At 41.1% G+C, this 16,905-nt stretch overlaps 1 protein-coding gene across 3 annotated transcripts in view; it reads right to left on the bottom strand.

The window, feature by feature from the left end:
* C16H16orf46 (chromosome 16 C16orf46 homolog) overlaps positions 1-16,905 on the bottom strand; it is a 24,731-nt gene extending 7,826 nt beyond the window's left edge. The window contains exons 1-2 of one of the 3 annotated variants that reach the window (XM_047527755.1): positions 16,254-16,905; positions 1,113-1,357 (exon numbers count right to left, since the gene is read on the bottom strand). In XM_047527755.1, coding sequence (XP_047383711.1) covers positions 1,113-1,322 — 210 coding nt within the window. In that variant the 5' untranslated portion in view covers positions 1,323-1,357; positions 16,254-16,905. The remainder of the gene's footprint in view (positions 1-1,112; positions 1,358-16,253) is intronic. The other 2 variants (XM_047527754.1, XM_047527756.1) reach the window with 2 other exon arrangements.

Genomic DNA, 16,905 nt, shown 5'->3' with positions numbered 1-16,905 from the left:
TTCAGGTGTACATTAAATTCAGTACTAGTAGGATCCAGGTTTGAGGCTGACTTTGGCAACTTAGCAAGACCCTATCTCAAAATGAAAATAAAAAGGACCAGGGATGTACTCTGATAAAGCACCCCTTGGTTCAATTCCCATATCAGAAAATAAATCAGCACTACCACTAATAAACTCTTCATTCTTATTCCACCTCCAAGCATTTCTTACATTGTCAATGTGTTCCCACAGGTGGAGAAACACTGTTGCCTGGGCAGGCTGCAGGGACAGTGACAAACAGGTCCTGGGTGACCAGAGCTCTGCAAGCCCATCTGTGCCCAAACCTCTAGTCATCTGGTTAACCTAGCTAGAGAGATCATCGTTAAAATAGGGTTGCCATTGTGATGCCAGCGACTCAGGAGGCTAAGGCAGGAGGATTCCAAGTTCAAGGCCAGCCCGGACTACTGAACAAGATCCTAAGCAATGTAGTGAGACCCTGTCTTAAAAAGGCTGAGGATGTAGCTCAGTGGTAAAGTGCCCCTGGGTTCAATTCCAAGTACCAAAAAAAAAGCGGGGGGGAATGGGTTTGCCAGGTAAAAAATACAGCCATATTTGCAATATACTTAATACTAAATAAATCAGGTGCTGTTTATCTGAATTTCAAATTTACTGGGCATCCTGTATTTCCAATTACTAAACCTGGCTACCTCACATTTAACCTTGGATTTGACCAAGTCTCCTTATGGTTTTAACTCTAGGATTCCACTCTTGATTCTAAGAACACGTGAAGAACAAACACACAGGGTTCTGTGTAGAACCACAGAACCTAGGCACCCTAGGTCTCGTGGGGAGCTTAGTGCAGTAGTGAGCAGCAAGCCTGCCTTGCCCACTAACTGGCTGGTGACTTCTGGGACATGGTTACGGAGAGGGCGAATGAACAAATGTACCAGGAGCACTGAGTACTGAGTGGCCACAGACACCAAAATAGTACAGCTATTGTCATGAGTGATTCTGCCTCTGTTCCAAGGTTCCAGAGTTCATCCACTGCACATGCTCTGGGAATAGTAACCACTTTACAAAAAGACCTGCATGAACTCTGACATGAAAGAGACCCAACCCAAGACAACACTCACGGCTTCTTCCCAGCCAGTGCCCATAACCAACTCGGTGGCTCTTTCGTCGTCTTCAAGCGTAATATCACTGATGTTGAGAAGAGAACACACATGATTCTTTTCACTCTTTCCATCTGGACAAATAAAGGTTAGTTCAGTTTCTTCTGTGCTTTGAATTTCATTATTTTCATTATTTTCTAAATGAGTCTCACTTTCCTGACAGAGATCCATTACCGGGATGGTTAGTTATAGTTTTTAACATCTTCCTGAAATTTGAAAATGCAGATTGAAATTAGTTTTTAATATTCATTTTTAAAGCAATTTAATAACTCAAGGTGAGATATAGGTATTCAGGAAGAGATAAAGGACAAATATTACAAAATCATCCATTGCCAACTATTGACGTTATGAAAGATAAAACTAATTTTAATTAAAGACTAATGAATTTAATTAAAGCCAAAGTTAGGAGTGAAGAAGAGAGGACAGGAAAACCTTAGCACTGGCTCTGGCTCTGGCGATGGGGCAGAGTATGTTGAGATACATAGGTTCCAGCATCCTGATCGTGGGCCGGCCCTGAGAGAACAGCGTGACGTGTGATTCTCTACCCCACCTCCCTTCCCACACTCTCAGCCCTGGCTTGGGTATCCCTAAGCCTCTGAGGAAGCTAGCAAAGCAGGTGTTCTAGGCTAAGTCAGTAAGTTCATTCCCCTTCCCAAACTCCTACCATATGTCCCCACTCTACTACCCCAAATCAGTTCTATGGAGGAAGGAAGGAAGGGAGGGAAGGAGGGAGGGAGGCAAAACAAATGTTAGAAAGGACATGGAGAAATCAGAACCTCCATGCATTGCTAGTAAGGATGAAAAATTGTTTTTGAAAATGTTCAGAAAAGAGTTTGACAACCCCCTATTAAGAGAAATGAGATTATTTTGTAACCTGACAATAGCTCAATGGTAAAGTGCTTACTCGCATGTGCAAGGCCCTGGGTTCAATCCCTAGCACCGAAGTGCTAACACGTGCCATGTGCTAAAATATGGATGAACCTCGAAAACATCATGCTGAGTGAAAGAAGGTCACATGTTGCATGAGTCCAATGATATAAATTATCCAGGATTAGATAAATTCAGAGAGACAGATGAAGGTTGCTAGGGGAGGGAAGGGGAGGAATTGGGAGGCATGGGGCTTCTTTCTGAAGTGATAAAAATGTCCTAGGGCTGCACAAGACTGTGAGTTACTAAAAACCACCACTAAATGACACCTTTTTAAATTTTTTCTTTTTTCGGGGGTGGGGGGAGTTGGGGGGGTACTGGGAATCAAGCCCAGGGGCACTTTGCCACTGAGCCATCCCAAGCCCTTTTATTTTTAATTTTGAGACAGGGTCTTGCTAATTTGCCTAGGGCCTCACTAAATTGCTGAGGCAGGCTTAGAACTTGCAATCCTCCTGCCTCAGCCTCCCAAATCACTGGAATTACAGGTGTGTGCCACCACACCCAGAAAATGACACATTTTAAAATGGTTAAAATGGCATATTTTATGTTCTGTGACTTTTGCTTCAGTAAAAATAAATGGTTCACAAGTAGACTTGTGATCTAAGTTAGTTCAATCAAAATATATTACAGGGCTGGGGTGCAGCTCAGTGGTACAGCACTTCCCTAGCACACACAAGGCCTTGGGTTCAATTCCCAGCAACACACACACACACACACACACACAAAATCCAACAAAATGAATTACAGAACTTTTTTGCAGAGTGACAGGACAAAGATATTCTCTTTGTCCTGCTAGTCACAAAATAAAAAATTTATAGCCCTAGGAGTTGCTTATGTCATTTCAGGACATAAGGGACCATTTATAGACTATTAGAGGAATCAGCCTGAGTAAGGTTGAAATGCAGAAGGCAGAATAAAGAACTGGAAAGACATCAAGCCAGCTGTGGCTTCTGGTAAAGGAGGAAGCATCTACTGGACCAACCTTCCAGAACATAACAACTAAAACAATAAACAAAATACAGAAAATTATTTCCCAAAGACACTAGAGAACATTCAAAAGCAGGAGGACAATGGAAGGGGTCTAGACTTGGAAAAAAGAAATGGGCTGAGTTAGTTTCATGTTTTCTACAGGTTTTTGTCTGAAGACTGGCATTGGTTTGAAGAACCAAGGGACAGGGCACAGTTCAGGAGAACTACAGCAGATGGAAAGGGAAGTAGGGGAAATTCTAGAAGGGAGAGAACCTTCCCTTCTAGATTAGGGTATCCTTAAATTCTGTGCAGAAATTCTGCTCAAAGCTCTAGCTGAGCCCTGAACCACACATGCACAGGTCAGATTCCAAGAAGCCCAGATAAGAAATGAACAGAAATTACTGCTGCTACCTCCTATAACAGAAATGGAGTATACAGTTTAAGTTCAGCCAAAATAACTGCCAGCTTTTTAAAAATCAATATTTCAGAGAAATATAATGGAATCCAGAGTTGCTACAGTGTATGCCCAGGATTTGGTCCAAAACTATAAGACACACAAAGAAACAAAATGTAATTTACCCTGAGATGACCCAGTTGTTGAAATTAGCAGACAGGATTGAGTGGTACCTGGGTGCACAGGGCTTGCTGGGATTGAAGACAGGGTCTGGCACATGCTATCCATGTGCTTTTTCACTGAGCTGCACCTCCAGCTAGCAGACAGGCTTTTAAAACAGTTATTGTGACTGTTTTCAAGGACATAAATGAAAATATACTCAAGTTGGAAATCTAGTAGAGAAATGGAAACCACTTATTAAAAATAAAAACACTAAGCCAGGTGCAGTTGCTCATACCTATAACCCCAGCAATTTGGGAGACCACTGCAGGACTATCACAAATTTGAGGTCAGCCTCAACAACTGAGCAAGACTCTCAGCAACTTAGTAAGACCCTGTCTCAAAATTCAGAAAAATGAAAAAGGCAGGGGATGTAGATCATTGGTAAAGGAAAGCACCCCTGGGTTCAATCCCCAGTACCAAAAAAAAAAAAAAAAAAGAAAAAAAAAACACTAAAACTGAAAAATGTAAAATTCAAAGAAAAATTAATAGCAAATTATTAATGACAATCATAAACTTAATGGTATTTCAATAGAAATTACCTAAAGTGAAAAATACAAAAAGAAAGAAAGAATTTATAAAATAAACAGAACCAGGTGCAGTGGTATATGCTTGTAATTCCAAGCAGGAGGATCCAAAGTTCAGGGCCAGCCTGGGTAACTTAGTGAGACCCTGTTTCAAAATAAAAGGTAAAATGAGTTGGGGATGTAGCTCAGTGGTAAAGTGCCCCTGGATTTAAAAAAAAAAAAAAAAAGAGCCTCAGGGACCTGAAGGACAAGACTAAAAAATTTAAATACAGATATTTATGTGGAGTCCCCACAGGAGAGGAGAAAGAGAATAGGGCAAAAATACTTTCTGAAAACATAACTTTTGGCTGAAATTTTTCTAAATATGTTAAAAATTATTACAGACGTAAGAAGTTCCATGGATCTAAGAAGAATAAATACAAAGAAAATCATACCTAGCCACACGAGAGTCAAACTTTTGAAAACCAGGGCTGGGGCTGTAGTTCAGTGACACAGCGCTTACCTAGCATGAGTGAGGCACTGGGTTTGATTCTCAACAGCACATAAAAATAAACACATAAAGGCATGCTGTCCATCCACAACTACAAAAAACAAAACAAAAAAACAAACAACAACAAAAAACAAATAACAAAAAAACTTCTGGAAACCAAAGAGGGAAATCTCAAAAGTAGTCAGAGAAAAATGTCACATCACATACAGGAAATAATAATACATGATTTCTGACTTCTCAGAAACAACAGAGGCCAGAGTGGAATGACTTCATTAAAATGCCAAAAGAAAGTAAAGAGTCACATGAAACTCATAACCAGTGAAAATACCCGTAAGAATGAAGCAGATGGTGAGGAGGAAGGCAGGAGGGAGGGAGGAGCATGTGGACACACATATACAGAGAGGGAAACCACAGGGAAAGACACTGCAAGGAGACGGACATAAAATAGATCCTCACAGCCTCCAAAGGCACCAACTCTGCCAAAACCTTGGTTTTGGTCTTCAGGCCTCCTAACAGTGATAATAAATTCCTGTCGTTTAAGTTATCTAGTCTGTTATGGTAACCCTAACAGTACATGATGGTGATGACAATGACAGCGATGATACTATCCTTAGTGGATACTCTCCAGGTTGGAATGAGACTTGGCATTTATAATCTAATCAAAGGCTCAGGAAAAGTTGTGATGCTTACTGGAGCAGAATCTGGTGTCACATAGCCTAACAGTTCCAATCCTGTTTACTAGCTGTGATCATGAACAAGTTACTTTTCTAGATCTGTCTGTCCATCTATAGAAAGGGAATGGTCACAATACGCTCCCTCGGTTGGGGCCCTCTTGGGACTTGTGAGCTGTGACAATTAACTCAAAAGTCTATGCAAGGGTCACCAAGCCTCTTCCCAGGGAAGTGTGCTTTTGAGGAGACCAGTGGTCCTGGGGATTCACACCTTGCTTTCTCATACCCAATGTGATTCCTCCCAAAACACACTTTTTTCATTTTCTGTTGAGTCAGAGATCGGTACTTACTATAACAAATCTGTTTAAATACCATTTGACTTTTTCACATAGGCTTAAAGTGGCATTTTGATGGTAATAAAGTTCCTTTTACCTATGGAAGGGCAAGTATCTTTAGACATTCTACTCATTTCCAATATGATATAAAAGGAAACGAATGTAATATAAAAGGAAAAAATATCTAAGTGGCTAAAAACTAAATGTATATGTTTATAAAAAGAAGCATGATTAAACAAGACAGATTAGGCTAACCAGCCCGATCCATTCACATTTTATAAAGTTTCACTTCAGACACTGCCAGTCCCAAGAAGCTTCTACAAGTACACTCAGACCTTGTTCTCTTCCAAATTACAAAAGCATGCATATTAGGAAACCCTCATAGACTTCACAAGTACACAGTTTGAAAGAAAACATCCTCTCAATGGTTGAAAACAAGGTATAAGTCCCCAGTGATAAGTCTCAAAAGCAAAGTCACTTATTAAATAATAAAATAAATTTAAACTTGAGGTTAATATTGAAAAGACACACGTGCTGTTTAGGAGAGATTAAGTATAGTTAGGATGTTCAGATCAATAAGAATGTTCTGTGCTTGGATTATCTTCATTGACAAGGTGCTCACTACTTAGGCCTGTTCCAATGACAAATTTCTCTAATTCATTCTCAAACTGGCAGGTATTTGTTTTTCATTTTGTTTTATTTTGTTTTGTTTTGGTAGTGGGGACTTAACCCAGGGGTGCTTTATAAAGACATCCCAAGTCTTTATTTTGAGACATGGTCTTGCTAAATTGCCAAGGCTGGCCTGGAACTTGCAATCCCCCTGCTTCAGCCTCCCAAGTAGCCAGAATAAAACTGCACTCAGCTTGGTGCACAGTGGAATCATGGGGAGCTTAGTCAGTCTGTTTGTAATTGGTCTTGGCCCAGTACAGATACTGGTTTTTTTGGTTTTGTTTTTGTTTTTTTGAGACAGAATCTCCCCCCTATGTTGCCCAGGATAGCCTCCAACTCCTGGTTCAAGTGATCCTCCTGCCTTATACTCTCGAGTAGCTGGGATTACAGACGCATGCCACCACATCTGGCTAGATGTTGGGGTTTTTTTAAAATTCATTGTCCACAATGGGGTAAAACTTTTCATTTTTCTGGTTGAACACAATGTAGAGTCACACCGTTTGCATAATCATACATGTACATAGGGTAATGATGTTTGTCTCATTCCATTATCTTTCCTTCCCCCAGACTCCCTCTCCAGAAGTTGGGATTTTAAAAAATACCCTAGGTGATTCTAAAGACAATGAAGTTAGCCAGGCAAGGGGGCACACACCTGTAATCTCAGCTACTCAGGAGGCTGAGGCAGGAGGATTATAAGTTTGAGTCAGACCATCTCAAAATGAAATAAAAAGGGCTGTGGAAACAGCTCAGAGATTAAAATGCTCCTATGTTTGATCCCCAGTACTGAAAAGACAAAAACAAAAACAAAATCAGTTAAGTTGGAGAATGGCTGTCTGGGTAGAAAGTTCTTCCTTAACCTGAACCAACACTGGTTCCCAGGCCCCATCAACATCCTCCCCACCCAGTGGTCCTTGTTCTGATGCCTCTGAAAATGCCTGCACCAGAGTCACAAAGTGGCCAGTCAGCACAGAAGGGTTAGGAGTCCTCAATCCAGAGACCACCCACTGTCTGGGCATCACAGCCCCCTCATTAAACCGTCACATGCACCTGCTCTTCTCTCATCCTGGTCCATCTCCAGCTCCTTTAACTATTTCACATGTCATGAGAAAAATGTGGGACACTCCATACAGAGAAAGAACAGCTGAAGCCAATAGAGTCAATATCAGGTAAGCCCCTTTTCTGCAGCAGAAATTGGTCACATTCTATTACATAGTAGCATAAAAATTTAATAAGACCACTCATAACTCTTACTATGTATCAGGAATGGTTATGAGCACTTTATGTATTTGTTATAAACACTACGTTTTTATAAGCACTTTACTCATTTAATGGAGAATCATAAGGACCTATGTTGACTTTTTTAACATCAGAAAACACAGTAGTGTTTGTCAAAAGGTCAGATTTCTGCACACCAGATCACTGAATGCTAGTTCAGATGATTGAAATGTTCCAATACTATTAGACAATATCAGTGGTCTTTTCCTAATTAAAAAAAAATTTTTGTGGGTATAAGTCTTAATTTTAAGTTTTCCTCCTATAAATGTATCTTCAAGTTTTATTACCAGTTCTTGTCTACTATCACATGTTACCAGATAACAAATAGAAATATACAAAAAGCGTAGATGGACTAAAAGAATGGATCTGCAATTTCTTACAAATTGTATGTGGTTTTATTTTTATGTTGGAATGCAGAAATATATATTGATATAATATTTTCTGATAGTAAAATTGTATCTGATTAACAGATTTCAAGTAAATCAAGAGCTCATGCCATTCTACTTCTTGGCTTCCACTGAGTTTTACAACCGGATTCAGTTTGAGAATGACCAATAAAAAGCACACATCAAAGTCCATCAAATAACGGCTCAGAAGGTTGAGGCAGGAAGCTCACAAGTTCAGAGGCAACCTCATCAAAAGCAAGGTGCTAAGCAACTCAGTGAGACCCTGTTTCTAAATAAAATACAAAATAGGGCTGGGGTTGTGGCTCAGTGGTCAAGTGCCCCTACGTTCAATCTCCTCTATCCCCCCAAAAAGAGTTCATCAGATGTTTTCTTTCATATCAAGAAAACTCAAATACCACAGTAAAAATGGTGCCCTGGGAAATGCATCTGCAGACTCTAAGACTGGATCTGGAGCACAAAGTAGAAAGGCAGGCATAGGCCAGAAGGTATTAAACTCCATCACACAAGCTACAAGGGACTAGAACCTAAGGTACAGATAGAGTGCTGACTGAGCTCCAAGCCCCCAAAGTCCATGTCCAAAGAAAAACTGATCAAAGAACTTAAGATATATGGAAATGAAACAGAGAAGGTGAATGACAGTCTAAGAAAAATAGCCTGTGGAAATTCACCATGATCCAGAAAATAGTCTTCTAGAAGCATTTAAACCCAGAAACAGAAAGGAAATGAGCAGACAGAGAACTGTAAAATAGCTTCTTAATATAAGCCCTATTATGATCTACTGGAAAATAATCCTGCCAGGTGGGGCAGGAGGTTGTGCTCTGAGAGGGAATGATGAAGCAAAAGTGTCATGAATTCTCTTTACATAGATGAGTATGAGGATATGGAGATCAACTGTACCATCTATTCTTATGTGTGAGATTTTCCATACTAAAAAAAAAAAAGTTAAGCCATTGTTATCAGAGTGGTTTCAAGAAATGAAACATAGAATAATGGTAGAAGCCAAGGTACAACGAATTTTGACCTTAAGCAAACTGAAATAAATGTGTCAAAGGATAGATAACATGGTTTGTAGAATTTTAAGTTGGAGTAAAGACCTTGAACAAAGAATTACTGGAAAAGAACACGTGTACAGCTAATCAGATAACAGTGTTTATGAAGGGGAGTTAACTCCATGAATAATTGTCCAATTATTCTTAAGTCAGAGTTCACAGGAGCCTCTCAATGAATACACTGAACTGCCAAGGAAAGAGTTGGAAATACAAAGAAGAGACACTACCATCTGGATCTCTGACATTATATTAAGATCATGTAGTTTGTAAATGAACTGAGAGGTACACAGACTCCATTCATACACAGTCTTTCATGTGTAAGAAAGAGGCACCTCGTTCTTATACATCTAGCAAAGATGATAAAGCTGCAGTTTTAACACTACAGTCAATCTGTAACAGGGTACAAAGTGTCTTGCTTCTCAAATTAGCAAAGACCTCCATCAGCTACCAGTCAACAGTAGAGGCACATCAACATCAAACTGAGTACAGCAACAGGACACATCTTCTCCCATGTCATATAAAATTTAAAACTGGAGGAGGGAGAAAAAAATCAATATAAACTTAAAATAGTGAACATATCTACTATTTACATATAAGTGATGCTAACCAAAGAAAAACTATTGCAGAAAGTAAACCACCCAACCAAGAACACAAGAAGTTCCAGAGAGGCTAGTAGCTGAGGAGAAACAAGCATGAAGGGAGTATGGCATGTAGTACAGAGAGGGCCTTTGCTTTTCTCTGTTTTTTGTTTTTGTTTTTGTTTTTGCGGTGCTGGGGATCGAACCCAGGGCCTTGTGCTTGCCCTACCGACTGAGCTATCTCCCCAGCCCGCTTTTCTCATTTTCTTTGTATTGTTTTGATGAAGGTAATGATATGGTTACTTTAACACTTCAATGACACCAAAGTTAGAAATGGATCTATAAAATAACTTTAAGGTTTTTTAAACAATTAGTTTTTTAATATACATATTTTTTAATTGTAGGTGAACACAATACTTTTATTTTTATGTGATGCTGAGGATCGAGCCCAGGAACTCATGCGTCCTAGGCAAGCGCACTACCACTAAGCCACAACCCTAGCCTCTAACTTGATGTTTGTTTGCTTATTTTCTTTTTTTATTTCTTTGTTTGCCCTAGATAGGACTTGAACAGACAGGTCCTTTTTGAAAAAGGTGGCACTGGCAGCCTTACCAGAGCATCCTTTACTCTGGCATGGTTACCATCCACTGGCCTCAGCTACCTACTACTAGTCAAGGTAGTTGAGGATGTGCTGTAATAACAAGCAACTCTAATTCTCTTACAGTGGTTAAAAAAAATATGTCCACTGTGTAATGTCCCGGACTCAGCTCTACCTTGTCCTCACTCTGGAACTTGAGCCTCCACACTGGAAATCATAGCCAGGTGATGGTGGAATGTGATGGCACACATGGGAAGGCACAGAGGCTTAGATGCTTCTTCCAGGAAGGAACTCATGACTTCAATCAACATGTCATTAGCTGGAACAGAATGCAGGGCACTGCCTAACTTTAAGGAGAAGCAGAGATGATATACTTCCTCCTCCATCTCCCCAAAGTGAAAAAAGTCAGATCTTGGTGACTAGTACTATTGCCATGAGTAGTGACAAAGAAAATGACCTATGTGTACTGTGAACACTACCTCAAATGTGAACTTTTATTACTCTTAAAATAGGGTTCATAACCCCTGGGAAAGGGAAGTGCTAGACTCTGGGACAATAAGTCTATGAGCTTAGAACATTATAATGCTGTTCTTAAAACTTTTTAATATTTTGTGCTCTAAAATTTATAGGAAAATATGATGGCTCATAAACAGATCAAAATTTTTAAAGAAAAACATTTTGAAATATTTTGAAAAGGAAGAATAAAAAGTGGAGCAATCATTTTACCCAGTTCTAAGAGTTACCAAAAAGTGATTAAAACAGTACCATGGCATTGATGAAGGAACAGACACACAGATCAATGGGCCAGAAGACGGAGTTCAGAAACACAAACATGGCTGCCTGTTTTTTTTACAAAAGCACAAAAAACAATTATATACAGAAAGGATACCCTTGTCAACTAACATGGCAATAATTGACCATTCATAAGCAAAAATAATACTACTAACTCAAAATGGATCATAAAGGTTAGTATAAGAAAACTACACAGCTTCTAGAAGAAAACACAGAAGAAAATCTTCATGACTCTCTGAGATTAGGCAAAGTGTGCTTACAACATGGCACCAAAAGCATTATCTGTAAAAGAAAAAGAACATATTGGTCTTCATCAAAATTAAGAACTTTTGCTCTGATGAAGGTTCTGTTAAGAGAATGAAAAAAGACAAGCTACAGACTTGGAGAAATTATTTGATAATCATTTATTTGACAAAGAACTTCCATCAAGAATATGTAAAGAACTCTGCAAATATCAGGGAAAAACACAATTTAAAATTTAAAAATTAATTTGCCAAGTAAAAAATGGACAAAACACTTGAACAGACACTTCACCAAAAAAGATATTAAGCAAGATAAATAAGTAAATGAATAGACAGTCAATATAGTTAGTCATTAAGAACAGACAAATTCAAACCATTACATTAAGATGGCTAGAATAAAAAATATGATACCAGCTACAGTAACCGGAATTCTCAAACACTACTGGGGGATGCAAAATGGCAGAGCTCTTCCAGAAAACAATTTGGCAACTTCTTATAAGGGAAGGCAGACATACACTCACCAAAGTTCTAGTATGGAAAGTTCTATTCCTGAATTTCCATACTAAAGAAGTGTGCTCATAACAAAAATCTGTATGTGGTATTCCAACAGCCCCATCCATAATCACTCTAAGCTGGAAACAACTCAAATGTACCTCAGTAAGTCAAACAGCTGTAGCACACCCATGTAGTGGACCACAACCCAGCAATAAGAAGGAACAGACTCTTTACATGAGTGAAACATTTGTCAACCACAAAGATATTAAGTTGAGCTAAAAAGAAGCTAATCTCAAAATGTTATATTGTATGGTGTACAGTATACAGGAGTGCATGCTCCATTCCTATGGCATTCTCCAAAAAAAGAAAATAACTATAGTGGTAGTATTCAGATTGGTGTCTATACATGTTAAAATTCATAAGACCACTGCACCAACAAGAACATCGCTTTTACTATATGATTTTAAAAAATAAAAAAAGGAACCCCATAATGAGAGTGCAGCATACCCAACATACTGGTAAAGGTTAAGATGTGCAAGTGTAGGCAGAGGCAGTTGCAGGTAGGAAAGGAAATCTGCAGGCTTCGGAAACAGTTTGGATTACAGATGAAAATTTACATCTGGGGGCTAGGGGCGCAGCTTAATGGCAGAGAGCTTAACTAGCATGTACAATGTCCTGCATTCAATCTCTAGCACCATGAAACAACCAAATAAATAAATACTAATTCCTGAGATGACGTGCATGTAAATATAACACATTATCCTTATATAACTGTTATGTTAATCCGGGAATCTGAGACCTCAAACTGGAAGTGTACATTTTTAGTAACTGGGGCCCTTAGATGTAGACAACTGAATCCTCACCGGTCTTTAATAAGAAGAGAAAATTATCAAAAGTTACTAGGTAGCTCCAGGGAAAGAATGAGTCACAAAGCCAGACTATGAAACCGTAAAGTTGGTTACAAGGCCCAACTACCTTACTCAGTACAATTAGGTCAGTGATGCAGCTCTCAAAAGACACTTGGAATGTAACCCAACACTGCCACCTCCACCCTAAGCCTCTACCATCCATCAGAATAGAATTTTCTTTCACTCCACTGCAAAAGACCACTTCTTGTTACTCATTTCTCACCACACGTATTGTAAGGATCTAACTGGTGTAAACGAAGTCACGGGCTTCGATCCTGGCTTACAAGCATGAGGGCTGGGAGTTTCCTGTTCTACCCTGCGGTGCATACTCATAACGTGGTGTTATCGCCAAAATGCAGGAGGTGCCTTCGGAGATGCTGGGCTGCTGCAGGACCAGTTTCCAACACTGCACTCAGAGGTGAGTCTTATTTCTTAGGAAGCCAAATAGAAAAGGGTAAGCTTGGGGCTGGGGAGATAGCTCAGTTGGTAGAGTGCTTGCCTTATAAGCACAAGGCCCTGGGTTCAATCCCCAGCACCGCAAAAAAAAAAAAAAAAAAAAAAAAAAAAAGGTAAGCTTGAGGAAAGGAAGGATGACCACACTTACCAAGTGCCTAACACCATCACCACAGATTTTCTAGGTACCATGATTCAAATTTAGTGATTAGGAAAACAAGGTTTACATGAATGTAGGTGGCATGTAGGGGCTGAGAGCAGTCCCTGGTTGACAATGAGGAATTAAGTGGGAACCTCAGCTCTACAACTCCAAGACACTGAATTCAGTCAACAGTCTCTCAAGTGGATTCTTCTGCAGGGCCTCCAGTTAAGCGTCCAGGCTGGCTGACACTTGACTTCAGCCTTGAGAGATCCTAACAGAGAACGCGGCAACAACAGAAAACTAATATAATAATAATTCAGCTTAATATTTCTGCTTAAGTACTTTTAAGTATTTAGAGTTCATTACTTTACAAGTATCTTTTTTTCATTCCACTAGCAATTTCAAGATAAAAATAATCTTAAATCAAGACATCTGCAAGTCTGTAAATTTTGCTCCATGGTTCTGGGTATTACTCCCAAATAACGATCCTGAAAACAGCTGAAGTCAGCTATCATTTCTTTAGGCACACATTTCAATTCCTCAACATCTTAAAGATGCACAATTGTGTGTCGGTATCTTTCTTAAACGTAGTGCCTGAAAATGAGGGGAATATTTCAAATGTGGTCTGACCAGAAGCACCTATTTTGAAACACAACTCTCTTTGATCTGAAACCTAACCTATTAATTAAACAAATATTACTAAAAATATCAGTTAAAAACACACCAAAAAATAAAGAGAGCTAGATTTTTTAAAGCTATATGTTAGCCACAGTGGAATATATCTATAATCCTAGCTCCTCAGGAGGCTAAGGCAGTAGGGCCTCAAGTTTTAAGGTCAGTCTCTAAAACTTTAGATCCTATTTCAAAATTTAAAAATAAGATTAAAAAAGGCTGGGGATATAGCTCAATGGTAAAGCACCATTGGGTTCAATTCCTAGGACCACCACACACACACAGCTATATCCCAATCTTTTTTTATACTGGGGATTAAACCCAGGGACACTTACATCCTCAGCAATCCTCCCATTTTTTTTTCTTTTTTGTTTTGAGACAGGGTCTCACCAAGTTGCTTAGGGACTCACTAAGTTGCTGAGGCTCTTCTTGAACTTGTGATACTCCCGCCTTGGCCTCCTGAAATTCTGGGTTTACGAGTCTGTGCCACAATGCCTACCTATATCCCAATCTTGATTAACACTAAGAGTGAGGTCAATAACTTCAAGATTTTTTTTCATGAATGGCTTAAAGTCCCAGTCTTTGCTCTACATTCATGCTGTTCATTTTCTCTCCTTCCCTGTCCCTCTCTCCTTTCTTCTTTCTTTTTTCTAGCTAGACATAGACCTCCAAATATATCAGATCTTTATAAAATTTCCCCTTGTTTGTTTTGGACCATCAGCTAATCTGCTTAGATAATTTAGAATCTAACTCTGACATCCTCAAGTTTGGACATTCCTTTCTGTTTAAACTCCTTTAATTTGACCAGCATGGCTCCTGGTATCTTCTTCATCTAAATCACTGATAAAAATGTTGAAAAAGTGAGAAGGACAATGCACTGTGGATCCCTTCCACTTGGGCATTTACTAATTATTAAAGCAGCAGCAAATTCACCTCACAATTGTCTGGCCTACATTTCTAAATCTCATCTACAGGACTCTAGATCCATTAATTTAGGTAATCCTAACTTAAAAGAAATAAAGAAAGAATGAAAGAAAGTTTACCAAGAGTTGTAAAAGTGATTATTCACATTGATGTCTTTTGATTTTTTTATATTTATTGTCTATATGAAGGATGAAGAATAGGTTCAGAACTACCAGGGGCTCCCTGTAGTTTTGTGTTGAGAAGGATCTTGAAACCTGACCACTGCAGGAAAAAAGTTCTGTGGTTGTTAATGATGACTGCACAAAATAAATAAGAGTGGTAGTGAACATGCCATGTTTTGCCTTTGTCAATAGATTACAATGCTTCCTTACATTCCTGATCTATTCATAGTGGGAAGAATGTTGAAGAGCAAAGAGAAGCCAAAGCTAAGGGTATTTTAATGAAAAGCAAGCTGTAATTCCGCAAAATTCCCTGTCACCTTGCCCCGACTCCTACTGGTTCTACACTCAGTTTCTTCTACACCTCATTTTCTGAGAAGCTACAAGTTTGAAGGAATTTTGAATCTACCGTCACAATCTCAGCCAGGGAAAGCCCAATCTCTGTCAGCCTGTGTGTTGAATGAATAAATAAATGAATAGAAACACCGCTAGCCAGGATAGAAATTAAGTTTAATACAGTGCTCTGCTTCATGCATATGAACCGATTAAAAGGCCTGGGCATCCCATTCTGGTAAGATTTTCTACAGAAAAACACCAGTGGGACTCCAATCTAACTGACAAATAGTTCTGGAACACAGGAGTTGGACCTCTGCCTCAAAGTTATGCACATGCACCACCCAACTTGCACAATTTGTTCATATGTCCAAAAGTATAAATATTACCTTCCCGTGTAAATTAACTGCCTTACGCTTATCATATGCCTAGGCACAGCTGCCAGGATTAATCCTAGAATCCTCCCTTGGAGTGGGGTCTTTGCAGCCATCCCTCCAGATCAGACCTTTTCGACCCCACGGTACTAACACGGTAAAGCAACGCCGGTCTTCTCAGCTCCCCCACCGCACCCGGGAAAGCACGAGCCCCAGCCACCCGCACACCGCCACGCGGACCTGAAGCCCCGCCGCCCAGCCGGCTGCTGCTCCGCCCCGCGCCCGCAGGCCCCTCCTCTCCCCACAGAGTCTCCTTCTCCCGGTTCCCCGCCTCCTCACCGAGCCCCACCCCTTCCTCAGCAGCGCCTACCGTGCCACTAGACGCCCGCCCTTCTTCAACAGGGGCCGGGCTTGCGGCACCCAGCTCCTCCCCGGGCCCCGCCCATTGCCCCGCCCTCCTCGGGCTCCTCCCACTGCCCCGCCCCTTCCCTGTGCTCCTACCCCGCACCGCGGCTCTGGTCCAGTCCTGGGCCGCACTACGTCTCTTCGGCTTCCCTGCCTGAGGGTTGCTTCTTCGCGCTTCTCTCCGCTGCCCGTGGAGGGGTCCGGGGCCTTGCCCCGGGGACGGGGACGCGGCCGCTTACACTTTCATGGGGGCAAGCAGGGTGGAAGGCCCCGGAGCAGCTAGTCCCGGCCGGCGGGCTAGAGCAACACAGACAGCTACCGCCGGGCCGTTGCCCTGGGTTACGGTCGCGCTGGGGGCGGGCCCACTTCTAGTCGCAGCGGAAGTGACGTACAGCCTCGCGCAACAAAGCCGGGAGCGTGGGGCCTGGCGCGCTCCCGACAGGCTCTGCGCGGCCGCGCGCCCTCTCGACGTGTGGAAGATCCCTGGTTTCCGCCGCGGAAGCCGAGCCCTCTGTGCCAGGTACACTGAGGCGGTGACTGAGCTGGGACGTCGGGACCGGCTTGGGGTCAGAAACCTCGCGACCACTGCTCCGGCAGCGCGCTTGACAGCCACCACTACCGACATTGGGCCGGCCGGTTCAGTGCCTTCTAGGGCGTTTGGGAGATGCCGGGCAGCCCAGCGTGGTGACAGCTTTGTCACCTGTCCCTCAGGGCGACTCTGCCCTCCTGAGAGCTTGTGACAGGGTGA

Source organism: Sciurus carolinensis, chromosome 16 (assembly GCF_902686445.1).
Source record: "Sciurus carolinensis chromosome 16, mSciCar1.2, whole genome shotgun sequence".
NCBI classification, from domain to species: domain Eukaryota; kingdom Metazoa; phylum Chordata; class Mammalia; order Rodentia; family Sciuridae; genus Sciurus; species Sciurus carolinensis.
This window is presented reverse-complemented; position numbering and strand designations above follow the sequence as displayed.